Here is a 26663-nt window from a genome sequence, read left to right as displayed (position 1 = left end):
GTAGTGCAGCAGTCGGGGGTTGAATTCAATGGGAGCTGTGCCTGCATTACCAAACTAAGCTGCTGCAGTATGAACCAACCTGTCTACTTCCCACTCTGTCCACAATGACAGCTAGCCCGATGTCAGCTGATTGGTAGGGATTCGAATTGCAGACCCCACCGATCAATAACTGATCACCAACTCCGAGGATGGGTTATCAATAGTAAAGTCTTAGATAACCCCTTTAAAGAGACTGTCACCATCTTTTTGCAGCCCTCACTGAGAGCACCATGGGGTAGTGACAGTCACAATGATATTTCTGCTGTATGTAGGAGTTTTGGAGAAAATTGGATTTTATTATTAGCAGCAGCACATACACTGAACTAGTTCTGCATATTCATGAGCTGCAGCTAGCCACACCCACCCCATCCTCCAGCAAATAATCAGCAGCTCTCTGGGTGGAGGGTGGGTGTGGCTAGCCTGCAGCTCATGAATATTCAAGACTACTTTTAAGTAGTCTTCCATGCATGTGCTGTTACTGATAAAAGGCAAGTTTCTCCAAAACTCCTGCACAGATCCACACAGCAGACATATTACCGGAATCTGTATGACTGGCACTACCTTGTGCTGCCCTCAGAGAGGGGCGCAAAGAATCGGTGACCGTGTCTTTAATTACAAACTTTCCTGATACATCTGTAAATATTTTCATAGGTGTGCCCAGGTTATGAAGGTTGTAGGGAGCAAGTCACAAAGTGGAGAGTTACTTCAAGCTGACAACAGCGGAGATGAGTCCCAGAAAGGTAAAGAATTTAGTAATACTAAGGTGGATTTTGCCTTTTTTTGCCTTTTACTTTTAAAGTAACTTTGTAGATTCTTAGATTTGCTAATTTTGTCCAAAATGTGTTTTTTCGTATTGACGTCTTGAACTGCTTTGAAAATTCTGCTAATTGCATTTGGCCTTGCTCTTACCACTGAGATCTGTTCTCCTAGTTCCCACCATGCACTGCTCTGGGATAACAGCAGTATTCTGAATACAGTTCTGGATGGTACTAGAGAACATTCCAAGAAATAAGTAAAGCGCGGTATTTGAGAAGTTGCTTAACATTAGTTGTTCGAACGTGGAGTTCTCCGGCATGTCCTATACCACAGTACTGGCTCTAGCCAGCAGATGGCGCCATTGTATAATGTCAGAAAAAGAGACCCCCTAGGAAACCCTGAATCCAAAATTGGATTGCAAAGGGTTAAAGCGGCTCTCTCACCTGAATATACTGCAGCATGTAAAGTAGCACTTATAGGTGCAGGTTCATTCTCCTATTGTTCAGAATAGGACAAAAAATATTGTACCATTTAACTAATAGGAATGATGGAAGAATACAGTGGACAGAAAGTAATCACCTCCTCCTGCACAATGATGGACAGCCTGCATCATGGATAGTAAGATTCTAAGGCTGGCCATGATATGGAAGGCATTCGTAGCAGACGGCAGAGGATGATGGTACTATTGTAATAAGTGTATTACTGTTGTATGATGAATCATTGGCCAACTCTTCTCTTCAGATGATCTACAGGATGCAGCTCTAGTAAGAGAAGCCTGCGGAGAGATTGGCTCTGCCACAGACTCTGTTTTTGATCTACAATTCAATGCAGACGTATATTCACCAGGTGAGCGCTTTATCACCAGAGTCTATAGTGAATGCTGAGTGGGGAGTGATGTCCAATTCCTAGTTGAATTAACCTTACTTTCCTTGTACTCAGGGGTTCGGTTTCCAGCATCCCAAACCCAGGCCATTCAAATACAAAAAAGATTGCTGAGCGAAGCTGCGGCCTTCATCCTCAATGTGCAGATACCCGGCTTTGTAAGTGGAAAGTTATAATGTGAAACTCTATCTGTGCATGAGCCAATATAGCAATCGTCCGGGCAATGTAACGTACACAGTTGAAGGGCACGTCCTACTGAATGACCAAAAAAAAAGAGCGATTCTGCAACTTTTTCTTCTTCTCTAAGACAACATTCACCATATGGGATAAATAATGTGTTGCTTTGATAGATTGAACTTCTACGGATGCAGAGACACCAAATATGTTTTTATGTTTGTTTTTCTTTTTGTATTATAAATGGGAAACAAGTTTTTTGCTTACTTTTACTACTCTTTTTTATTTTTTCCTATAATCAAACTTTTAAATTTAATATATATATATATATATATATATATATATATACAGTCTTTTTTTAGTTCCCATAGGGAACTTAGAATTGCTGCTTGATTGCTCTAACACTGTGATGCAGTACCTTAGTATTGCATTATACCGCGTTGTGACAGGCAGTCTATCAAGACATATCTGTGGCATGTAGTTCTTCAGGCTGCCATAGCAACCGAACACTGATCAAGGCATTTAAAGGGTTAACAGCCATGATCAGCGTTCATAAGGAGCCTGCAACAGCCATCTATAGTGGGATCAGCTCCCGATCCATACAGACCCCTTAGCCTGGGTTCCCACACAGCGGAATCCTGGCGGAAATCTCGCGGTTTTCCGCCGGGAGAAGCACTGCTTCAAAACCCGCGGCACTTAGCAGCGGAGGAAGAGAAAGTATGAGCATGCTGCGGCTGGCTAATCCGCGCCGAAGTGCCGGCTTCTGCCGGCTTTGCCGCAGCGGATTTGCCGTCCCGTGTGGACGACATTTCTGAGAAATCTCGTCCACATGGCTGGCTAATCCCAGGATTAGCCACCGCAGGCGGATTTGCCGCGCGAAATTCCGGACGGAATTTCCACTGCAAATCCGCCCCGTGTGAACCCAGCCTTACACTCAGGATGTAAATGTACGCCCTGGGCATGAAGGGTTTTAAAACCGGCTAACCCCTTATAATATCAGTAGTTGTCAACCAGCTGATTACCATTCAGACTGCATATTGTGCATTTTCTTCTTACTATCTTTTTACTGTACCGGACAGATAAAGGCCTGTCTGAATCATGTAATTGTTCCCCTGGACGGTAAGACACTAAAAGAGGCTCTTCACTCATATGGAATCAATATGAGATATTTGGGAACACTTGCTGAGATGATCGACAAGATGCAAGCCGGTCCTTCTTTGGATCATCTTTATGTAAGTAAGATATTTTCAGTATAAATGAATAGCTTGGGGTCATTGTGTGCCATAAAGAAGTTACCTACAATAGGGCACATTGGGGGAATTTCTTAAAAATATATATTTTATTCTGTAATAACATAGATCTTTTATCTATGTCCCCTATTATGTCTTATAAAACCTCTAGGGTCATTTAAAAACAAAATCTTTTTCCACTGTAGCTAGGGCATCCATAGAAGCCTCAGTTACAGGGTAAAATATCCCCTTGTAGTGACAATAGTCACCAACAGAGCTGATATGGGTCTGCTAGGACCCTGCAGCTCTGCTGTGCCAGGGGGCACCTGACTGTCACATGATCAATACTTATTTTTTCTCCCTTCACTTCATAGTGCTCATTGAGCGTTCTTTAGCCTGCAAGAGAGATGGCAGAAGTGGATAAAACTGCTTCTGCCTTCTCCTCAGGGTCCTCAGCTGTGACTAACATCCGAGAACTGGATCTGCTCCTGCTAGATTGCTTTATTTTTGCTATCAGTCAGGGTTAAAGCCCAGGACCAAGTGCTGTAAATTTACTGTGCTTGGTCCTTAATGCGTTAAATTCATGAATTGCCTTTCTTCACCTAAGTTATGCCCTAAGCATTCACCTACTCTGCCTAACCCTCGTCAGCCTTTGAATAACTTCTATCTTTATGATTTTTTTCAACAGAGAATTGTAATTATTGAAATGGTCACACGTGCTGCCAAAACGATCCTGCGCAGCTACCTACAGGTAAGAGTAACCACACCTGTCCTAGTCAATCTAGGCTCTACTACCGTAGTTAATAAGGAAGAGAAACTCCACCCTGTTTGCTAGAACTACTTGTGACCCCTTTCCCCACATCAAAGCCCTCAACACATTTGGTTACAAAGCGGCCATTATATATCAGACCTACAAAAAGAAACAATACCCCTCCCGCAGAAACGGTATCTCCAGTCACCATTCAACAGGACTTATAGTGGGTAGATAAAGCTTGTCTAGTGTTCTATTCTTTTATGATTTACTCCTTTTGACATATTTGTCACCTTGTTGTTGAATGTAGTTAGCTTTAGGCTCTGACTATATAGGGGTGCTATGAGGTTTGCCCCACTGGTAACTTGCTGGGGCAGTTTACATGGTACTCGTTGCAATGCACCCATTCAGGACAATGATGGGACACAATATCCTACCAACACTGCAGATGAAGGCTAATGTCTATAGATGCTGTTGAGCTGGAAGCTGTATCTGATGTTTCATGTCACTTAGGATGATGAATATCTATGTCTGGCAGTGCCCTTCTAATGGAATGTGTAACATGGTATCCATATGTCTTACAACAGGGAATAGAGATGTCGGCTTTGTCGGCTGCAGTCAGCCACTTTCTGAACTGCTTCTTGAGTTCTTACCCAAATCCTGTGGCTCATCTGCCTCCTGATGAGCTGCTGTCTCGTAAACGGAAGAACAAAAAGAAGATGCGGCCACTGGAAAATGGAGATTGCACGGCTTGGGCCAGTATGACCCCAACTGATCTCTGGAAGCAAATCCGGAAGAATGCCAAGGACAGCTTTGACTTTACACTTTCAAGGTATGATTCTAATTAAAGGGAAATCCATTATGTTAAACATACCCCTCAGGAAGCCACAACGGGTGGGGATACAAATGGGGTTCTTTGACCTCCTCCCAACTTTCACCCTTGTGGATTAGTGGTAGTTGACTCACTGCCCACGAGGATGTTGCTTGATGCATTGTTTTGTGTCTGTTTTTTTTTTATACATCATCATGCATTTAGCTTAATAGTTGCCAATTGCTATTTTTTGGAAATCTTCAGGCTAGGTCATCAATATCAGATCAGTGGGGGTCCACCACTTGGGACTTTCGTCGATTTAGATGTCTGCCGTCGCTTCACTGCATACCAGGCACAGCATTGTATATTTCATAGTGGCCTGGTATAGCTGAATGAGACTTAATGGGACACTTGAAAGGGACTGTGCTGCTCTTAGGCCATATGACTGATGAACAGGATGCCATAAGTCAGGGGAGGCTAGGGTGCTCACCCAAGCGCCATGGCCTCTTCAGTCAGCTGATTGTGGTCACTCACTGATCTGATATTGATGACCTATACTGAGAATACCCCAAAATCCAGCTAGGTGCAAAGGACCACACATGAACAAACTCCAGTCATGCAAGTGATTATAGGACACCAACTCCCAAAATTCAAGTGTGTGCAAAGATCACAGGAGAAGTTCATTAAAGTTTTGCTGCAAGTAAGGCAATCTCACTAAAGCATCTCCCTTTATGTATCCATGATAATTTATAGGGACTCTGTCACCATCTTTTTCCACCCCACTGAGTGGAATGGGTATGTTTATAGGGGAATTGGGGCTTATCTGTCTGTCATCTCCTTTGCTGATATACCGGTGATGAGGTCCATCTGTGTTCATGTCATTCCACATAAGCCTAATGATCTGTTTGCCATCTTTCAGTGATTCGGTGGAGCAGTTGGTTGAGAAGTTTACCCTGCAGAAAGTAACGCTCTTTCGGGAGTTCTGTATAAAGACTGGAGTTCAGGTAATTGTGTGAACTTGTATATGGAATCCATATAATAATCTGTAGGGCTGAAGCTTCCTATGGCATAGCTTTCATACATGTAATGTGTGCAGTTTGTGCAAAAGATAGGGACAGCACCTTAGAAAGCCAATGAGGTTCTCAATGTAACCTCCAAGAACATCTTCTCAGTTCCTCATATGATCCACATCAGTGGACAGCAGCATATGTAGAGAAAAACAAATTCCCCCCACCACCCCCAAAAAAAGAAAATGGGGGTAAACAGACTAGAATATAGCAGATGGGCTCAGACTGTAGAGTCCAGAGAAATTGAGGGTACTCACTCGGGAGGGGGAAGAACACCCAGCATAGAAATGATGGGTGAAACTCCTCCCTGTTGGTCCTTGATAAAGGCCCATGTGTAGGCTGAAACGCGTTGCATTTCTACCGCAGTTTTGTTCTCTGGGGTACTTTCTGTTACCACAATAAAATTGGACTTCCAGCTACCTGGGCGGACGTGTTTTTTTCCTACAAGCAACCCAGGACCACCGGCGAGGAGTTTCACCCATCATTTCTATGCTGGGTGTTCTCCCCCCTCCCGAGTGAGTACCCTCAATTTCTCTGGACTTTACAGTCTGCTATATTCTAGTCTGTGTGCAGTTTGCACACGGCAGGTGCTTTATGAGCAGGGATTATTCTTAGGATTCTTCATTTGCAGTTTTTCTATCTTTCAGTATTCTAAATGTCTCTCTTTTGAGGGATAATAGTTATACTTTATGGACTTTCCACTAAATGTATTAAAAAAAAATTTTTTTTTTTCTCTCAAGGTTCTCCTACGGGAATACAACTTTGAAAGTCGCCATAAGCCCACTTTAACAGAGGAAGACATTCTGAATATGTTTCCAGTAGTCAAACATATCAACATCAAGGCCAAGGAAGGACATGAACTGTTTGCTAAAGCACAAATGAGCGTGCAGCAGGGTACAGACCATTGTAAACCTACATATGATTCCTTACAGATTTATCCCCTCAGGGCAGCATATATGAGCTGAGAGATCGGCTATTGAGTTTTTTTTTTATTTTGAAAAAATGAGGTAGATTGTGGTAGTTTTTCATGCAGTTTAGTTTTAACCAAAAACAGAAGATATGGGAAACATAAAGATCTCATTAGTGCTCATTCTGCTTTTGGCTTTGGCTCAAGAAAATGTATGAAAACTGCCACAAAAACCCCAGTATGCAATTACAAGTGCCGGCTACTAAACTGGTCGGAGTAGTGCTTCTGGCCTCTCCTGACCGCTGACATCTGCGCCGAGGTGAGAAGTCAGTGGCCACAGACTCGGCAGCAGCTGCCACCTGACAGGTGCTGCAGGTGGAGTAACATAGTAACATAGTAACATAGTATGTAAGGCCGAATGAAGACATTGTCCATCTAGTCCAGCCTGTCTATCCTACTGTGTTGATCCAGAGGAAGGCAAAAAACCCCAAGGCCAGAAGTCAATTGGCTCTTTTGGGGAAAAAATTCCTTCCCGACTCCCTAATGGCAATCAGACTGTTCCCTGGATCAACCCCTAATAGTTCCTACCTGCCTATATACCAGGATTGACACTTAAACTAAAATTTATATCCTGTAATATCCTTCTCCAGAAAGACATCAAGTCCCCTTTTAAACTCCTCTATGGATTTTGCCATCACCACTTCCTCCGGTAGAGAGTTCCACAGTCTAACTGCTCTTACAGTAAAGAACCCCTTTCTGTGTTGGTGATGAAACCTACTTTCCTCTAATCGTAGCGGATGTCCTCTTGTTACCGTCGTGGTCCTGGGTGTAAACAGATCGTGGGAGAGATCCATGTGTTGTCCCCTCATGTACTTATACATGGTTATTTGGTCGCCTCTTAACCTTCTTTTAAAGCCTTTAGTACATTTAAAGCCTGTAGGGATGCTACTGGGCAGGGGTCAATAGGGTTGTTGCTATTGGCCCCTGGCCTGGCAGCATGCTTAAGACTACTGTGGGGCTCACTGTTACTGCTGGGGCCACTGTGGGGCTCACTGTTGTGGCTTGTTCACATAGGCGTAAGCACATTTTGGTCGTAAAAATACACTTCATATTTACATGACCAAAAATTAATTAAACCTGTGTTTTTCGTCCCCTGCGTACTTCCACATACAAAAAAAACCCAGCAACCGGGCTCAAAAAAAAAAAGGTTTCATGCATATTCATTCCGTTTTTGCGCCCACTTATTCACTTCAATGGTCTATTGCAGTGTATAATACCCACCAAAATAGGCCATGCCTTGTACTTTTTCATGTGAAAAAAATGCACTCGTGCTTTCCTGCGGTCAGCGGCACAGATGCAGTGACAGCTGCGTCTGTGCCGCGGACCTGGACGGCTTCCATTGCTGTCCGTGCGGGAAAAACGCACAAAAATGCAGCATGCTGTGGTTGTTTTCCCGCGCGTCAGGGGAAATGACATTTAATTACCTGCGGTTGCCCAATACTTCGCTATGGGCGCGAATCACACGCACGGGAGACTCGCGTGGATTTAATAAATCTATTTTCCACGTATAGATTGGGCCTAAGGCTGTGGCCTTCGGTGAAAATTAGTTTGACACCGCTGCCCAAATCCACAGGATAGGGAATAACTTGCTGAATGATTGGGGTTCTACCACAGACCCCACCTATCCTGAGAACGGCGGTCCCATGTCCCTTTTCCTGTCACTCCGGGGATGCTTCTCCCACCCGCTGTGATGTGACAGTAAATGGAGCACTGGCTGAGCATGTGCGGTTGGTGCTCAATTCAATGCGGCTGAAAGAAATACCCGAGTACTTGCTTCTCCGCAGCTCCACTGAAAATGAATGGACCAGCAGCGCACTTGTGTGTCCGTCGCACTGTGCGGGGATAAAGGGGTAGGTGCAAAGAGCCTACAATGAGGAGGATAGAGGGAACAGGTCCTCTTGTGACATTTATTACCAGCATTTTTGACTGAAGGTCAATTTGTATGCAATGGGTTTTAGATTGTAAAGCCCAAAATCAGTAGTATGCTTGCTATACTCAATGTCTGTTTTTGCTGGAGATTTTCCCTTTCTTAAGCCCCACTGACCCAAGTGCTCCCTTTCTGGGATCTGAATAGAGAACCTTTGTTAACAGAACAGAGCTTTAGTAGTTGTGATCCTTATACGCAGGATAGTGGACAAGTGTTAGGTGGATGTCTGACAGTTGGGACCCCCAATAATCAGACACTGTTATTCCTTATCCTGTGGATGGGGTAGAAGTTCAGATTTTGGGATGACCCCTTTAGCTCTATTGCTGTGTGACGGGAAGCTGTGAATTTGGAGCCATGTATTGGAAACAAATGAGCACCGACCTCTATAAAGAGATATTATGGAATTAACCCATTCAGTTTAGACATAGGGACCAGCATTGAGCCTGAAAGTAAAAGATCTGCCACTCAGAAATAATTGGGTAAGCGTTCAAGTCCAGTATAGTAAAATGTTTTGTTTTTCATATTTACCCATTGAGAGTAACAGTCATTGATTTCACATTCCTGGAAATGTGCTATTATATACAACTACAGATGCCTGTTAAGTTTATATATAGAAGCTGAGATTAATGGACTTCATCTATAATACTTTGCAGGGGGCCTAAAAGAAGGAGTAGTTTTGTTGAATGAAGCCCTGGTCCAGTTCAACAGTGTATATGGTGCTGTACATCCAGACATTGCCATGTGCCTACGTTTGCTTGCCAGGGCCAAGTTCATTCTGGGAGACCTAGCAGAGGTAAGTGTCACTACTAATATTTCTCTGACTCCTGGGGGAAAAAACTTGCAGGAAAAATAAGAACAAATAATGTGAAACGCAATGTAATGTGTGAGGCAGAACATGAAATTCAGTTACTGCACCTACAGTATATAAGAGCTCATTCAGGGTTTTCATGCCCGGCCGATATACGCTGCTCCCCTGATGCATTGGCTTACAATGCATCAGTGCACAGGGGCGTATTTCCACAGCGTGAAAGCACCTGACTGGGCGCTTTCACGCCGGCGGCGGCAGCTGCATGGATCCCTATGGGATGCTCTAGGCTGGGAGCGCAAGCGTAATTGGTGTGACCGGAAGTGACGTCAGACGCCAGTAGCAGCGCGCCGAGGCAGAGGCACGAGCGGGGGGTCTGAGGGAGAAATCGGACCAGCGGAGGAGCCGATACCGGCGCCCGAAGGTGACAGGAGCCGGCAGGAGGAGTGCAGAAGCGGAGCGGGTCTCGGAGCAGCAGCAGGAGGGCAGAGTGACAGGTGGAGTGAGCGGCCGCCGGAGCAGAAGCAGGTGCGGGGGCAGCAAACAGAGACCGGCAGTAGCGGAGGGGACCAGCGGAGGGGACCAGAACGGAGCAGCTGAGACAGGAGGGCAGAGTGAGCTGATAAGTATCTACCTCTACCTCTGTATGTGTTTGTGAGCTGTGTGTCTTCTGTGTATCTGGTTAATTGTGTCTTCTGTGTGTGTGTGTGTGTGTGTCTGGGGGTCTAAGTGTTTGTGAGGGGGGGGGGGGGGGGGAAATAAATTTTGTGAGCGCGTGTCAGCGGGTAAGCGTTTGCGCGAGAGAGCGGCAGCGAGTGAGCGGTTGCAGCAGCGTGTGAGCAGTTGAGTGGTCACAGCAGCGGGTGAGGGGTCGCAGCAGCGGGTGCAGCGGGTGAGGGGTCGCAGCAGCGGGTGAGGGGTTGCAGCAGTGGGTGAGGGGTCGCAGCAGCGGGTCAGCGGTTGCAGCAGCGGGTCAGCGGTTGCAGCAGCGGGTCAGCGGTTGCAGCAGCGGGTCAGCGGTTGAGCGGTTGCAGCAGCGCGTGAGCGGAGGGTGAACAAGTCTATCTTCACTACTTCCACAAGTAAATTGTAGATCCCCATTAGGATGAGCTCCATGCCTGGCAATGTCATCCAGTGTGCTACTTGTGCAATGTATGCGGTCCTTGATCAGCCGATCGAGGGTGCATACTGTTGCGCAAGATGCATGCACGTCGCACATTTAGAAGCCCAAATTCTGGATCTAAATGGGCAACTGGCAACACTGAGAGCCATTGACATCATGGAAAGGAGTTTGGTGCTCACTGAGCAGGCACTCGCTGGGGTAGAGGCGGGGGCGGACGGTAGTACGGAAGAGCAGGGGGAGCAGGCAGTCAGCTGGGTGACAGAAAGAAGGAGGGATAGAGGGAAAAGAACTAGGGAGGCTAGTCCTGAACTGGCACAACCCAACAAATTTGCAAGATTGGCAGATGAGGGGGATGCCATTACAGAGCCAGCACCGCTGCAGCACGACACGCCCTCTGAACGCCAGGGGGATGACTGCTCCAGTGAGACGGGGACGGGGAGCGCAGGGCAGGCTAGACAGGTTCTAGTGGTGGGGGACTCAATTATTAGGGGGACAGAGAGGGCAATCTGCCATAAAGACCGGGATCGTCGAACGGTGTGTTGTCTTCCTGGCGCTCGAGTTCGACACATCGCGGATCGGATTGACAGATTACTGGGAGGGGCTGGTGAGGATCCAGCAGTCATGGTGCACGTTGGCACCAATGAACAAGTTAGAGGTCAATGGAGGGCCCTCAAAAATGATTTCAGGGACTTAGGGTCCAAGCTCAGGGCGAGGACCTCCAGGGTAGTTTTCTCGGAAATACTACCTGTACCTAAAGCCACACTAGAAAGGCAGCAGGACCTTAGGGAGGTAAACAAGTGGCTCCGGAGTTGGTGTAAGAAGGAGGGATTTGGGTTCCTGGAGAACTGGGCTGACTTTGCGGTCGGCTACAGGCTCTACCGTAGGGACGGGCTGCATCTAAATGGGGAGGGTGCAGCTGTGCTGGGGGAAAAGATGGCTAGAAGGCTGGAGGAGTGTTTAAACTAGGGACGGGGGGGGGAGGGCAAAATGAGAAATAGTGGGGTAGCCAGTGTAATTAGCGATCTGGGTCCAAGCAAAGGGAATGGGGGACGAGCAGGGGGTGGGGTTAGTACAGTTAGAACTGATAGATCAGCCATTAGTACAAATAGCAACAAAACAAATTTAAAAAACAAAACAAAAATGATATAAATTGTATGATCACGAATGCACGAAGTCTGATCGGTAAAGTGGGCGAGCTTGAAGCAAGAATGACTGATGAAAGTTATGATATAGTCGGAATTACTGAAACATGGCTTGATGATAAGTGCGATTGGGCGGTGAATTTGCAGGGGTACAATCTCTTCAGAAGAGACCGAAGGAACCAGAAAGGGGGAGGGGTATGTCTGTACGTCAAATCGAACTTGAAGCCGAGGCTACGGGAGGATATAGGGGTAGGAGACGAACAGGTGGAATCTCTGTGGGTAGAAATACAGGGAGGAAAAAATAACAAAATCCTGATAGGGGTCTTCTATCGACCACCAAAAGCAACAGAAGAAACTGAAGACTTACTACTAAGGCAGATAGATGAGGTGTCAAAACGAAACGAAGTAATTATCATGGGGGACTTTAATTACCCAGATATAACATGGGAGAACGAAACTTGCAAATCTCACAGGGGTGATAAGTTCTTGAGAGTAATTAAAGACAATTACCTGAACCAACTTGTGCAGGAACCAACAAGAGGGAGAGCCATTCTGGACCTAGTACTAACTAACAAACCGGAACGTATAAGGGGGGTGCAGGTTGAGGGGCACTTGGGGAACAGCGACCACAATATAATCAACTTCCAGCTGTCAATCAATAGGAAGCCTTATCAGGGAGAGACAAAGAAACTAAACTTTAGTAAAGCAAAATTTGATGAGCTTAGAACTACTATCGGTAACATTAAATGGGACAACATCCTCAAAAATGCCAGTACGGAGGACAAATGGGAAAAGTTCAAAAGGATCCTAATCACCTCATGTGAGCAGTTCATTCCCTTTAAAAATAAAAGAAACTCAGCTAAAAGGAAACCAATGTGACTCGACAAGACGGTACGAGGGGCAATAAACGAAAAGAAGAAAGCGTTCAAACTACTAAAGCAACAAGGCAGCGAAGAAGCGCTAAAATCATACAGGGAAAAAAACAAAATATGCAAAGATACGATCAAAACTGCCAAGGAGGAAGCAGAAAGACGGATCGCAAAAGAGAGCAGAAACAACCCGAAGCTATTTTTCAACTATATAAACAGCAAAAGGATTTGCAGGGAGAGCGCTGGCCCTTTAAAAAACAATGCAGGAGAAATCATTGATGATGATGAAGGGAAAGCAAATCTACTAAACAGCTTCTTCTCAAGTGTGTTCACCAAAGAAAAGGAAATGCCACACGAGATGCAGGGGAATAAAACGAACCCCTCACAAAATATCTCATACCTAACGCAGGAGGAGGTGCGGAAGCGTCTAAAGAAAACTAAAATTGATAAATCACCGGGCCCAGATGGATTACACCCAAGGATACTAAAGGAACTAAGTGACGAGATAGCTAGGCCGCTATACCTAATATTTCTAGACACTATCAAGACCGGAGTAGTACCATTGGACTGGCGCATTGCCAACGTGGTTCCAATTTACAAAAAAGGGAGCAAAAGTGAGCCTGGTAACTACAGGCCAGTAAGTCTCACTTCAGTAACGGGAAAAATTTTCGAGGGGATTCTGAGAGACGCCATCGATGAGTACCTCAAGGAGAATAAGGGGATAACTCCTCACCAGCATGGATTCATGAAGGGTCGCTCATGTCAGACAAATCTGATCAGTTTCTACGATGAAGTAAGCTCTAAGCTGGACCAGGGAGAATCTATTGATCTTGTATATCTGGACTTCTCTAAAGCCTTTGACACCGTGCCAAATAATAGGCTAATATACAAAATGAGGCCGCTCGGACTGGGCGAAAACGTGTGTAAGTGGGTAAAAAATTGGCTCAACGATAGAAAGCAGAGGGTGGTAATAAATGGTTCGTACTCTGATTGGACCACAGTAGCTAGCGGGGTGCCACAGGGTTCAGTATTAGGCCCCACTCTGTTCAACATATTTATTAATGACCTGATAGAGGGGCTGCACAGCAAAATATCAATATTTGCAGATGACACAAAATTATACAATATAATTAATGCAACGGAAGACAATGTGCGGCTACAAACGGACCGGGATAAGATGGGGGCTTGGGCAGAAAAATGGCAAATGAAGTTCAATGTTGAAAAATGTAAGACTATGCACATGGGCAGGAGGAACGGATGTCACCAATATTCACTTAATGGGGTACCACTAGGGAAAAGTGATATGGAAAAGGATCTGGGGGTATTAGTGGATAATAGACTAAACTGGAGTAACCAATGCCAGTCAGCCGCTGCAAAGGCAAATAAAGTCTTGGGGTGCATCAAAAGAGGTATAGGGGCGAAGGACGAGAACATTATCCTTCCACTATATAAGGCACTTGTCAGGCCTCACATGGAATACTGCGTACAATTCTGGACACCGGTGCTCAGGAAAGATGTCACAGTGCTTGAAGGGGTTCAAAGAAGGGCAACTAAACTAATACATGGAATGACGGGACTGGAATACCCAGAGAGGCTATCCAAATTGGGACTATTTACTCTAGAAAAAAGACGGTTAAGAGGCGACCAAATAACCATGTATAAGTACATGAGGGGACAACACATGGATCTCTCCCGTGATCTGTTTACACCCAGGACCACAAAGGTAACAAGAGGACATCCGCTACGATTAGAGGAAAGTAGGTTTCATCACCAACACAGAAAGGGGTTCTTTACTGTAAGAGCAGTTAGACTGTGGAACTCTCTACCGGAGGAAGTGGTGATGGCAAAATCGATAGAGGAGTTTAAAAGGGGACTTGATGTCTTTCTGGAGAAGAAGTATATTACAGGATATAAATATTAGGTTAAGTGTCAATCCTGGTATACAGGCAGGTAGGAACTATTAGGGGTTGATCCAGGGAACAGTCTGATTGCCATTAGGGAGTCGGGAAGGAATTTTTCCCCCAAAAGGGTTAATTGGCTTCTGGCCTTGGGGTTTTTTGCCTTCCTCTGGATCAACACAGTAGGATAGACAGGCTGGACTAGATGGACAATGTCTTCATTCGGCCTTACATACTATGTTACTATGTTCAGGCGCTTTACTGTGCCAGTGGGCGCATTTAAAATTCCTACAGCCGCGTAAATGGGCCTTAAGAGTCAGTTTTCCAAGATGTTTGGAATAACCGCCCACCAAGTTCTTCAAAAACTGTACGAGTGCACCTAGAAGAATTGATGCTGTTTTGAAGGCCAATAGTGGTCACACCAAATATTGGTTTGATTTAGATTTCTCTTTTCATTCACATTATAGTTTTTTGGTCGATAACACAACGCAAACACTTCTATTTTTGAAAGCATTCTTACTTTTCAGTATGTTTTGCACATTACTGGGTACAAGATACACATGACTAAAGAGCGAATTGGTGTTTAGTATTAACTTACTTGTAAAATGTAGTGTTCCATATTTTATGTATGACATAAGAGTGCAGCATCAAATAAGGAAGATCTACCCTGAATAAATGTCATTGTATCGCCAGGCTCTGGATAACCAACAGAAAGCGGTAATAATGACGGAGAGGACACTGGGATATGACAGCAGCAGCACGGTTCAGGACTATGTACGTTTGCTTCTACTATTGGTCAACGCTGTGTTCTGCCTAATGGGCACCAGTCTATATACCCCTAAGTAATGTAATGTATATCGCTACTCTTTGCAGTCACACGGTACACTCAATTGTCTGCATTTTCCCCACAGGTCCTGCTCTCGCATTACTGTTTTGCCAGTGGACAATTATCGGTAGCATTGAAACTGCTGTACCGAGCCCGATACTTGATGCTGGTCTTAGCAGGGGAAGACCATCCTAGTATGGCTACACTAGATGTGAGTAAATGCCCTGTATGTTATATGAGCTTTCCTATTATGTAATTACTGTATAGTATATGTAAAAGCGAAGAGTTCCCTAAGATACTGAAGAAGGCCCGCCTGCAGTGATTTGCACAACCTAGTTATCATCTCCGATCACATTGAAGACAGCAGGTGCTGAATGAATTAAACAATCATGGGGTCATATACTTATTTCAGTTACCAAAAAAAAACAAAACGCTTTTATAGACTTGCCAAGATCATAACTCGCAAATGTTTAAATGTCCTAAAGAAGTCAAATGCTATGCTGTCACTAGAATAGTCGTTGCCCCTTTGTGGTTGTTCTCTTTGTTAATAGATAACAGCTGTACTTTTTGCATTCAGCTGCTGCGCCTATATAAACTGTTATATATACTTTGCTAGGAGTTAGAGGGGTTAAGGACCTTTCACACGGGACGGAATTAGTCCGCGCGGACACTTCTGCATCACAATATTATCCCTATGGGGCTTGAATTCCGCACATCCTTACTTCAAAACCACAAGATTAAATTCCTCAGTGGAAAAGCTTTCTGCTGTGGAATTAAGGACGTCTTATGAAATTGTTGTTGTGGATTTCTAATATACAGGAGATAAAGCCTGCGGAAAAAGATGAAATAAATTGCGCAAGTTAAAAACGCAACAAAATCTGCACTAACTGACAAAATGTGCATCTGCGCTGCATCCCGAGGACAATTCGGCCCCTTGTAAAAGGTCTGTATTAGGAGAAAGCTGTGACAAACACCCTTATTTTCATGATAAAAAGTGTGATAGTCTTAATAATGTGTAAATTAGGAAACAAAACTATGAGGATTTATCATGCACTGCTGGCCTAATCCTGAAGACGTGTTCATTGTGCTTTGTCCTCTTTCCCTGGCAGAGTAACATTGGCGTGGTTCTCCAGGCTGTGCTTGAATGCGACTTGTCCTTACGGTTTCTCGAAAAAGCTTTGGAAGTCAATAAAAAGTATTTCGGAGAGAAGTCCCTGGATGTTGCCTTAAGGTATTATGACTAACCTTGCAATAACGAAGTGTGTAGTATATATAGTGGTAAGTGGGGTACTTTCCTGCGGATCACCGACTACTTGGTCCAGAAATGGGCGGCACACGTATAGAAATGGCTCCAGGAGACTTTCTTTTAAAACTGGGGCCTGCCAGTATTTATTTATCAGCACACAACACAGCAAAGTACAGCATACAACAGTTCATGTAAAAGTCCAGGGTTCACAACCCACAGGGTCCCATCACTAGCCCCGCTCAGGGTGGCTGGAGGGTGTCCTTACCGTCAGACAAGCGACGGGCCCAAACTGGTCCACACAGATCAGGCTCAGAGTTCCTGATGTGGCATCTCTACTGGTCCACACTGGACCTCAGGCTTTCAGCCCTTCCAGCTCTACTGAGCTGTAACTTCCCCTTTTGAGTATGACAGGAACAGACTTTTATGTTGCTTCCTGCCACACCCAGCAGGTGTTAGCCCTTTCTTTCAGGTTCAGTAAACACAGTAACTGCACACAGAGGCCCTCTTCAGGCCATCCTTGCTACTGCATTACCACTAAAAAATAAATTTTCCCTTTTGAGATGCCATTGTACATTTTTTGCAGCCTTTTCCAAATAATAGACTAAGAAATCCGAGTGACTTCTACATAGCTATACATTATACTTTTTATATCGGAACTCAAATTTGACACACAATTCTACAGATGCCCCTAATTAAAAGTGATTATAGATCAGACAAGAAAAAAATCTGCCTCTTTTTCAGAAACATTATCACGCTTGCCCGTGGGCTGTATTGGGTATTGTAGCCCATTTGAATGGGACTGACCTACAATGACAAACAAAGCCAATAGACAAGAGTGGGAGTTTTTGCAGAAGAAAAAATGTAATTAACCCCTCCAGTGCATAACTGTTTATGAAGCTGTGTGGAGGAATTTGCTTGGGATCGCCCAGGATATACACCACATGTCACACCTTTAAACTCAAGCAGTCTGAACATGGGTCTTCCGAACTCAAATGACGTTTTTTTTTCCTTGGCTTTTGGTGCAGCAATACAAACCTAAGAAATTGTAGAAATAAAAAAGAATCTTCCTGTCTGGCTCTAACTGAACACAAATGCCCTTCACTACTACCTGGTAGGCTAAAGGCCTTCTTAAACGCAAAGATAATCGCTTAAACTGCTGCATTACTGAACGAATTGACAACATTTTTGCATAAAATTATGTGTACAGAAAATGGCTTGAATCATCTCTATTTCCTCCATTAGCTAAAGTAAACTCCGTAGTTGTTTGCTCAGGTAGGTGTGTGTTTATGCGAGGGATTATCTGGCTAGCAAGATTTGTACTCATTATGTATGCAAGGCAAACAAAGTCTCCCCCGGACATATGTGCTGCAGCATGCATGTACCATTGTATTATTGTATATCCATTTTTTTCTTGGCCAATTTTGTTAAAGGAGTTTTGCTCTTTTATTTTATTGTTATCTAGCCCCATAGGTACTATACCGTTTTCTGTACCATCTACTTGTGGAGCTTCTCTAAATTGCCCCTATGATCACTCATCCCATATAAGGCCTCATTCACATAAACGCTGTTTTTGCGTAGTATAGGTGCGTAAACAATTGCGCCTATACTGCGCTAAAAACCGTGTGAATGGGCAGCTGCTCCAAAAGGATAGAGAGAAAAAGCCCCACACATCTTCCAGATTTCCCCTTAGCAGGGAGAGACACAGAGCGGGGCGATGGGGGATTAACCCATTGCCCCACTCTCTCCCTGCTATGCATTAATCCTCCATAGCTCCACTCTCTCTCCCTGCTATGGGGGATTAACCCATAGTCCTGCTCTCTCTCCCTGCTCTGGGGATCTCCGAGTGATATCCCCATAATGCAGACAGAGTGGGTGGTGCTAGAGAGTGGGCGTGGCTATACGGCTTTTCAAAGAAATTCCCCATAGCAAACATAGAGAGGACAGGACTAGAAGGTGGATCCCTCTAACTCAACCACTTACTCTTGCCCTCTCTGGAAACCCTGTAACCCCGCTCGCTCTCTCTCTCTCTCCATATAGGGAAATCCCTTGGCAAAAGAGTTAGAGGGAGTTACCTACTCCCCCCACTCCACTGCTGGGGAATTGCCCAGGAGCGGGGCTGGAGGAATAACCCTAGGCTTATAGCACGACATTTACAACATGATGCCCAGAAGCACACTTTAAATGCCCTGTTAGTCCCTGTGGGAATTAAGGGTACTGATGGGGAGTCCCCTCATCCCCATGGGGACTAACATGAGTTTACAGCGGACATTTAAAATGTGCTTCTGGATAGATCAGGTCCTATCTTTTCTCGCACCACGCACCTAAGATGCGTGCATTGTAGCTACGCATGTCCTATCGTTGGCATGTGCGAGTATTTAGCGCGTCTAAGATTCCTTCATGTGAACGCTTCTATAGGAAACCATTGGTTCTTATAGAAGTGCTCTATTCATGTGCCCCTAATGCGCGAAAACAGCGCTCATGTGAATAAGGCCTAATGTATAGTTCCATAATTTATTGGCCTTTTTGCTGTTTTTGTACTATTATATGTGGAATAATATACTTCAGTAATGTGATCTCTCATAATGCTGTACTTTGCAGCCATGTAGAAGAAATTAGACCGTGGTGATGAAACTTACATGGTCTTGTGTAGAAATGTAGGGTATACAAAGGTTATGGAGCAACTGCAATAGCCTTGGCGACAAAAGGTTTTGTACTGTATGTTTTGGCACAGAACAGCTGACCAGTGACCTTGTGAAGATCATATTCCAATACTACAGCTGAATGTTAGAATGAGGCTTCTGTCTTTAGAGTTATTTTACGGTTTGCATTGGGTTATCGCTTTGAGTGCTCAATTCACATATGTGTATATATAATATATCCTACACAGATTGAATGCATATTTATATTCTTCTTTATACAATGCTGATGTTTGTAGTATTTGTTTTTGTTTAGGTTTGTTTTTTGTTTTGCTTTTTTTACCCTATTTTTTTTTTTCTTTTTAGGCTCCCTGCACACGGGCGGAAATTCCACGGCGGATTTCCCACAGAATTTCCGCCTGTGCCCGCTCCCATAGGATTGCATTAGATAATGCAATTCTATGCAGACGGCCACGATTTGAGCGCGTGAAAATATGCGTGGTAAACAAATCGCGGCATGTCCTATCTCTGTGCGAGCCTCGCAGAGGCCCGCACAGAAATGTCACTAGTGACGTGCCGGCTTTGCACTGCGCAGCTCTGTCTGCTGGACGGTAGCTGGCACATAGCAGAGCGGAGGTGCTGGCAGAGCAGGTGAGCCGCGGGTCACTGCAGGGGCACCACTCGCATCCCGCTGTGAGAATTCTCACAGCGTGATCTGACCCGGCGATCTGCAGGAGGCCTCAGTTCATGTGTTCATATACGAGGTGAACAACAAAAAAAAGATGCAAAAGTTTTCAATGTACCTTACATATATTTGAGGTGCACATTGTTGGAGACTCTGCAGTTGTCAAGTTGTGAGTCCAGTTGGAATCTGCGTCTCTCCAACAATGCCCACTTAAAACATTGAATGTCTGTAAAAAGTGCGTACTTGTGAAAACTTTGGTCCGTCGAGTTTGCGAAATTTCGGAAAAAAGTTTTGTTTTAAGGTATATGCACACGGACAAAAATTCCGCGGCGGGACTTTCCGCAGAATTTTCACCCGTGTCCGCTGCCATAGGATGGCATTAAATAACGCAATCCTATGTAGTCAGCTGCGATTTGACCGCGCCATAAACAAATCGCGGCATACAGAAACCTCACCGGTGAAGTGCCGGCTCTGTTCTGCGCATGCACGGCTGTGCGACAGCCAGAGCAGAGCGGGGCGCCGGGTCACTGCAGGGGCATGGCTTGCATCCTGCTGCGAGAATTCCCGCAGTGGGATCTGACCCAGCCATCTGCAGAAGGCCCTAATCTGAATTGGTTCCAACTAACCCAGAATAAATCCGCTTTAGTTTTGCACCATTATTTTTGAATCGCCCTGTATTAGTAGTTTATACTTATGTTAATCACTTTTAATTATATTCCAACTTCCATCACTGCACACGTATGCCATATCAATCAGAACCCGCCATAAATACATGTGATGATGCATTTGTTCTGTATAGCTGGATAACTGGGGGTCATAAGTTTCTTGTATTAGGCCCACTGTACCCCAGTGAAACACTAAATGCATGAATGGCAAAGTGTCCTGATGGTAGTCTGAAACTATCCGCTACAAAATCTATAGTATCTGTTCTGTTTTTACAGCCATCATTTGATTGCTCTTGCCTATACAAGCAAAGTAGAATTCAGATCAGCAATGCAACATGAAAAAGAAACCTTCACTATATACAAAGCTGTGGTAAGTCGATTTTACAAACTTTTTTTTTTTTAACCTGGGATTTTTTTGTTATTTCATAATACAACCGATTTCATTCACTTCTCTGTAAATTCATCTCTCTATATAGCACTGATTAGAGATGAGCGAGCATACTCGCTAAGGCAAACTACTCGAGCAAGTAGTGCCTTATTCGAGTACCTGCCCGCTCGTCTCTAAAAATTCGGCTGCCGGCACGGGTGAGCGGTGAGTTGCGGGAGTGAGCAGGGGGGAGAGAGTGAGAGAGAGATCTCCCCTCTGTTCCTCCCCCGCTGGCAGCCGAATCTTTAGAGACGAGCGGGCAGGTACTCGCATAAGGCACTACTAGCTCGAGTAGTTTGCCTTAGCGAGTATGCTCGCTCATCTCTAGCACTGATGTCTTAGCAATGCATATCTCACCTGCCAGCAATTTTGACTACTTTTGGCTTTACCGGCCCCTGAGAATATGACACATTATCGGATGTATGATAAGCTCTTAATATGCCTATTATTAGTACCCATATCAGTTATAGTTCAGTCTATATATTTGTTAGTTGTACCACTACAGTCCCATATACACCACTCATAGACCTAAAATAAAAGTAGCACAGAATAGCAGTAATACACCTGCCTTTTTTCCTATAGATGAATGCATAGTTGACTATGCTTTTTATTCTACAGAGGCATCCAGGGTCACAATGTTTGCTGGGTGGTAGATGGTTTTCTTTTACAAGGAAGCAACATACAGATAGTCCCCTACTTGCGAACATTCGAGTTATGAATTTCGCTAGATACGAACTATCTGTCCTGCACAGTATGATGTAATGCTATGGCATTACATCATACTGTGCAGGGACCGGACAGGCTTCTATCAAGCCTGATAGAAGCCTGTTTGGTCAGATCGCGGTTGCTAGGCAGCCGGGGGCCTTCTGAAAGGCCATAGGGCTGTCTATGCAGAGCGCCTAGCAAGTCGTGCGCTTGATGGGCACTCTGCATAGGCAGCCCTGGGGCCTTTCAGGAGGTCCCCGGCTGCCTAGCAACCACACAGCATCCCGCGATCTCATCGTGGGACGCTGTACGGGCCCCCTGAACGTCGGGTGCTGGCTGTTTCTTACAGCGGGCTCCCGGCGGCAGCAGTTCCGACGAGCCGCGCAGCTCGTCAGAACTGTTAACACTTTAAATACCGCTGTCAGAGTAGTATTTAAACTGTTAACAGTTCAGACGAGCGCGCGGCTAGTCGGAACTGCTGCTGCCGGGTGCCCGGTGTAAGAACAGCCGGCACCCGACGTTGTATGGAGCGGGATCCACCCACGATCCCGCTCCATACAAGCATTTGTTCGACTTGCGAACAAAATGGACTTGCAAACAGGTTCCTGGAACGGAACCTGTTTGCAAGTCGGGGACCATCTGTATACCAATATAGAGTCCTCTATTGGAGGTGATTTGAACGCAGACTGAACAGAGCCTAATCTGTACTATTCAGACGTTTCTAGTTTGATATCAAGGTCCCTATAAAGATGCAGGAAAACCTTCCCATACCACCATACAGACCATTCTTATTAGTCTTTGCTACTACAGAGGATGTATATGTCCCCTTCTGATGACTATTTCTGCCCATGTTATCAGCATAATGAACTAACAGTTGGGACTCTTTAACTAAAAAAAAAAAATGATGATGATGGTCTAGTCCTTTTTAATTAATGATTAATGAACCCTTAGAAAGTTTGGTTCATCTAACTATTGCAAAAAGTTTAGTCCCAATTAGTTTAAACTGAACCAGAAATTCACCCAAACTCCTAAAACTGCTGTGTAACACTGTCTTATGGGCCTATTCCACAGGGCGCGCTCGGGCAAATGATGCTCGACACTCGTTCCAGGGATGTTTGCTCCTGTGCTGTTACATAGGAGTGAGTATCGTCGGCATCACTATGAATGGGGGCGGGTGGGGGCAGAGCGTTCAAAAGTGAATGACTGCTGTTTACACTGAAAGCGCTCGTCATTCCTTTTTTTTTGCATGCAGAAACTGAGTGATTGAACAATTCTGGCTCAGTTGCTGCATGCGTTTACTACACAGGACAATCGTTCAGAATCGCATGGGAATCTGAACGATTCTGAATGATAATCATCCCGTGTAAAAGAGCCATTAGAGCCACAAAGGACACCCGGAGAGTGTTATACAGTGTTTTTATGGCTTTTAGAAAGTGTTCTACACCAGTGTTCAGGACTATATGGAGCAAACTGAACCAGTAGAACTTTGCTAGAAGCTTGGATTGGGTTTGTGCCGAATCAAACTTTTAGCAAATTTTGTCCCCAAACTGTTTTAATTGTTTGGTTCAATCAACACTATCCTTGATGTAAAGGAAAAACTGTAAGGCTATATAGCTAGATTGTAAATGTTGGTCCCTTGGATATGTTGCATATTCCCCTTTATTGCATGTTGCTCTTCTGTCTTTTGCCCAACGACGTTCACTAAACTTCTTATCAAAACCTTCTCAATGTAGCACTGCAGTCGTGTATGAAAAGCCTAGAAAGCTGTGGCTCTGCTGAGTACAACTTTCCCATCTATCAACCGATCATGTTGTGTTGTAAGATGCTGAAATCGTATGAGTAGAACATTGTGCCATGGGATTAAAACAATATTGACACGAAGGTCAGGATGAAAGTCAGAAAAGAAAATGCAATATGCAGTAATGTTACACAAGTAGTAGTGAAGTTCTTGGCAATCAATATTGTGAAAGGGGTGGCAGGTGATAATGTCTCACTCGTACTGTATACGTATTTAGAATTCTTGAAAGGGGTTGCATCAGATTAGAAAGACATGGCTGCTTTCTTCCAGAAACACCACCACTCTTGGCCATGGACTGTCTGGTACTGCAGCTTGCCCCCATTCAAATGAATGAGCCTGAGCTGCAGTACTGTACGCAACCCATGGACAAGAATGACTGACTCTAGAAGAAAGCAGCCATGTTTTTTTCAAATCTAATAAACCCCTTTAAGGACAACATCAAATGTAACCAAGCCTTATGAGGCCTAATGTATACTTTTGTATTTTGGTCTGTAGGTTTTTTTTTTTTATCAGTACTTGTATAGTTTTGGATAGTTGTAATTAGTTGATCATATGTGTTTTGACCGTATCAACATCAATCAATAAGAACAGCACTAACATATCACCCCAGAAAGTATAAGGTAAATATAAACAGGATATATATATATATTAGTCATGTTCTATTTTCTCATCAATTCCAGCTCGGCGATTGCCATGAACATACTACAGAAAGTTCTACCTTCCTGAAACATGTTACTCAACAAGCCGTCAACTTGCAGCGGACCATGAATGAGATCTACAAAAATGGATCTATTTCTACCTTACCTCGTGTCCAGGTAAGCGGGGATATGTTATACGTTGTAATGTCTGTTCAGGAAAACTGCTAATTTTATAATGTATCAACTTCTATTCGTAAATGTTATCATAAGGGTGAGTCTTAGAAATTGGAATTCTACATGGTATTGGGATTGTAGCCCATGTACGTCTATATAGGGAGCACTCGACAAGTGTAGAATGTTTTCACTATTTAAGTCACATCTAGACAACTGCACTATATCTATTTGTTGCCCTGGGTAGTTATCACGTTTCAGTGCCGTATGGCTGGTGTTAAATGGAAGGCTCTGGGCAGGACTGATCCCTGTATTAAGCCTAGTGCCGTATCCATTTCTTCAATAGTACTGTATTTGCTTGAAACCTCCTATATATTTGCAGATTGTCCCTCCAGGAATTGACACCCTGTTGCAGCAGCTGAACCTCTTAAATGGCGTTTTACAGATCAGTGTTGGGTAAGAGATAGCTGCTGCTCCTGTAGACATTTACTACTATACCATACATTCAAAATGACACATTGGAAACTTTTATGTGATTTATTCCACTTATCTTTGCAGCATCAAGGAACAAAAAAGTAAAGAAAAACCAATCCAGAAACAAAATTCTACAGACCTTGGTGAAGAGCAATTAGAACAAGGAGGATTTATTTCTGAAGAACAAAAATCAAGTACTGAGAAGATAAAGGATGTGATCAAAGGTCAGTCTGAAGGTGAACAGCAAAAAGAAGGTTCTGAAGACCAACCCAAAGAGGCTACTGCAGAAAAAGATCGAGCAGAAGACCTACCAAAAGGTGACCATGCAGAACAAGATGGAGTCAAAAGTCAAATCACAGATGCCAGTGAGAAGAAAGGTGATGCTGAAAAACAAAACAAAGATGTAGTGGAGACACAAAATGTTGATGATGGTCAGCCCAAGGAATGTGAGGAACCAAAGAATGAAGCTCAGCAAAAAAATGGTAGTAGTGAGGAAGCGACTGAAAATGTTGATACCCAAGATGGAGCAAAGAAACAGATTGAGGTCACAGAGGAGAAAGATAGAGCCAGAGATAACGAATCTGATTGAGAAATTGAAGGACTCGAGGACGCAAAGAAAGAAGATGCGGGTGCTGCTGAGATTAGAGCAACAGAAAGTGAATAACATAAAATGAGATCTGAGTACATCTGGCCAAAAAAACCAAGTAATCAAAAGGGAAAAGACTTCCCAGCTGCCAAGGCAATTCATTATTGTTGCTTCTTTCCAAGAACAGATTTTAGTGGGAAGTTTCAAGGCTAAGTGTCTCCAGGTTCTTGAACAGTGACATACTTGCAGCATGGCTTTTTAATAATTTGGGTAACAGACTTTCTTTGAATGATCTTGCAATGACTGGTTCTTGCAAAATAAGTTTGTAAACTTGTACCAATAGCTCAGATTACTGTATATATGCATGTAACTCAGGGGAACTAAATCTATATGCATTCGATCCAATCAACTTACCTCTGTCGCTTGAAGACTTTGTAAAGTATTTTTTACCAGGCCTCATGTATCACTGTGTTGTAAGTTCGCCTAACTCCAGGCAAAAGTGAAAAAATTCAAGTTTTGATTAGCCTTATGGAGCTTTGTTTGCCTCCAAAATTTAATTCACCTTAACACAGTGGTTCCCAAACCTTTTCAGCCATGGAGCCCTTTTTGAAGCAAAAGTTCCTTGTGGAGCCTTAAAGTGGGACAGAGGGTGTGGTCAAGGGAGGGGTTAGGGGCGTGGCTTATCACAATATATGATTTTTACCTCTGTCGTTATAAAAAGGACAGGGCCGGTAAAAAACAAAACGAAAAAAAAAACAAAACTGGGAGGAACACTGGATGAGTTATTGATATACATTTATATTTAAAATTACCATGCTCTGGAATTAAATCTCGCACATGTCAATATCCGCACCGGTTTTGTGCAAATTTTTTCCACAGCGTGTGGATGAGTTTTTCAAAATCTCATCCATTTTGCTGCTACAGCTACAGCTACTGTAAGTTCCATAGCAAACCCGCCCGTGTAGTAATAGGCACCCCAGTAGTAATAGTATCCTCTATATTGGTCCCTTGTGTGGTGCAGGGTGTTAAGGCAGCAGAATGCTGTCCTAAGATCTCGCTCACAATCTGAAGATTGTGGGTTCAAACCCCACATGGTTCAGGTAGCCGGCTCAAGGTTGAAGGCTCAGCCTTCCATCCTTCCAAGGTCGGTAAAATATGTTCCTAGATGACTGGGGAAGGCAATGGCAAAGCACCCCGCAAAAACAGTGCCAAGAAAATGTCACTATGTGATGTCACCCTAAGGGCTCATGTCCACGGGCAAAATATGATTTAAGATCCGCAGCGGATCTCCCGCATGCGGATCCGCACCCCATAGGGATGCATTGACCACCCGCGGGTAGATAAATACCCGCGGATCGTCAATAAA

At 44.2% G+C, this 26663-nt stretch overlaps 1 protein-coding gene across 1 annotated transcript in view; it reads left to right on the top strand.

Annotated features, from left to right (window-relative positions):
* LOC136628199 (clustered mitochondria protein homolog) overlaps nucleotides 1-26635 on the top strand; it is a 46209-nt gene extending 19574 nt beyond the window's left edge. Inside the window, exons 11-26 of the mRNA XM_066603917.1 lie at nucleotides 691-779; nucleotides 1537-1641; nucleotides 1735-1835; nucleotides 2931-3083; nucleotides 3769-3831; nucleotides 4419-4663; nucleotides 5562-5646; nucleotides 6450-6603; nucleotides 9257-9396; nucleotides 15134-15214; nucleotides 15352-15477; nucleotides 16376-16497; nucleotides 20775-20868; nucleotides 24109-24243; nucleotides 24620-24693; nucleotides 24796-26635. Coding sequence (XP_066460014.1) covers nucleotides 691-779; nucleotides 1537-1641; nucleotides 1735-1835; nucleotides 2931-3083; nucleotides 3769-3831; nucleotides 4419-4663; nucleotides 5562-5646; nucleotides 6450-6603; nucleotides 9257-9396; nucleotides 15134-15214; nucleotides 15352-15477; nucleotides 16376-16497; nucleotides 20775-20868; nucleotides 24109-24243; nucleotides 24620-24693; nucleotides 24796-25300 — 2272 coding nt within the window. The 3' untranslated portion in view covers nucleotides 25301-26635. The remainder of the gene's footprint in view (nucleotides 1-690; nucleotides 780-1536; nucleotides 1642-1734; nucleotides 1836-2930; nucleotides 3084-3768; nucleotides 3832-4418; nucleotides 4664-5561; nucleotides 5647-6449; nucleotides 6604-9256; nucleotides 9397-15133; nucleotides 15215-15351; nucleotides 15478-16375; nucleotides 16498-20774; nucleotides 20869-24108; nucleotides 24244-24619; nucleotides 24694-24795) is intronic.
* Nucleotides 26636-26663: the final 28 nt, after the last annotated feature.

The sequence above is a fragment of the Eleutherodactylus coqui genome, chromosome 5 (genome assembly GCF_035609145.1).
Source record: "Eleutherodactylus coqui strain aEleCoq1 chromosome 5, aEleCoq1.hap1, whole genome shotgun sequence".
In the NCBI taxonomy this organism is placed as follows: domain Eukaryota; kingdom Metazoa; phylum Chordata; class Amphibia; order Anura; family Eleutherodactylidae; genus Eleutherodactylus; species Eleutherodactylus coqui.
The sequence above is the reverse complement of the archived record's forward strand: the minus strand, read 5'-3'. Positions and strand labels throughout refer to the sequence as shown.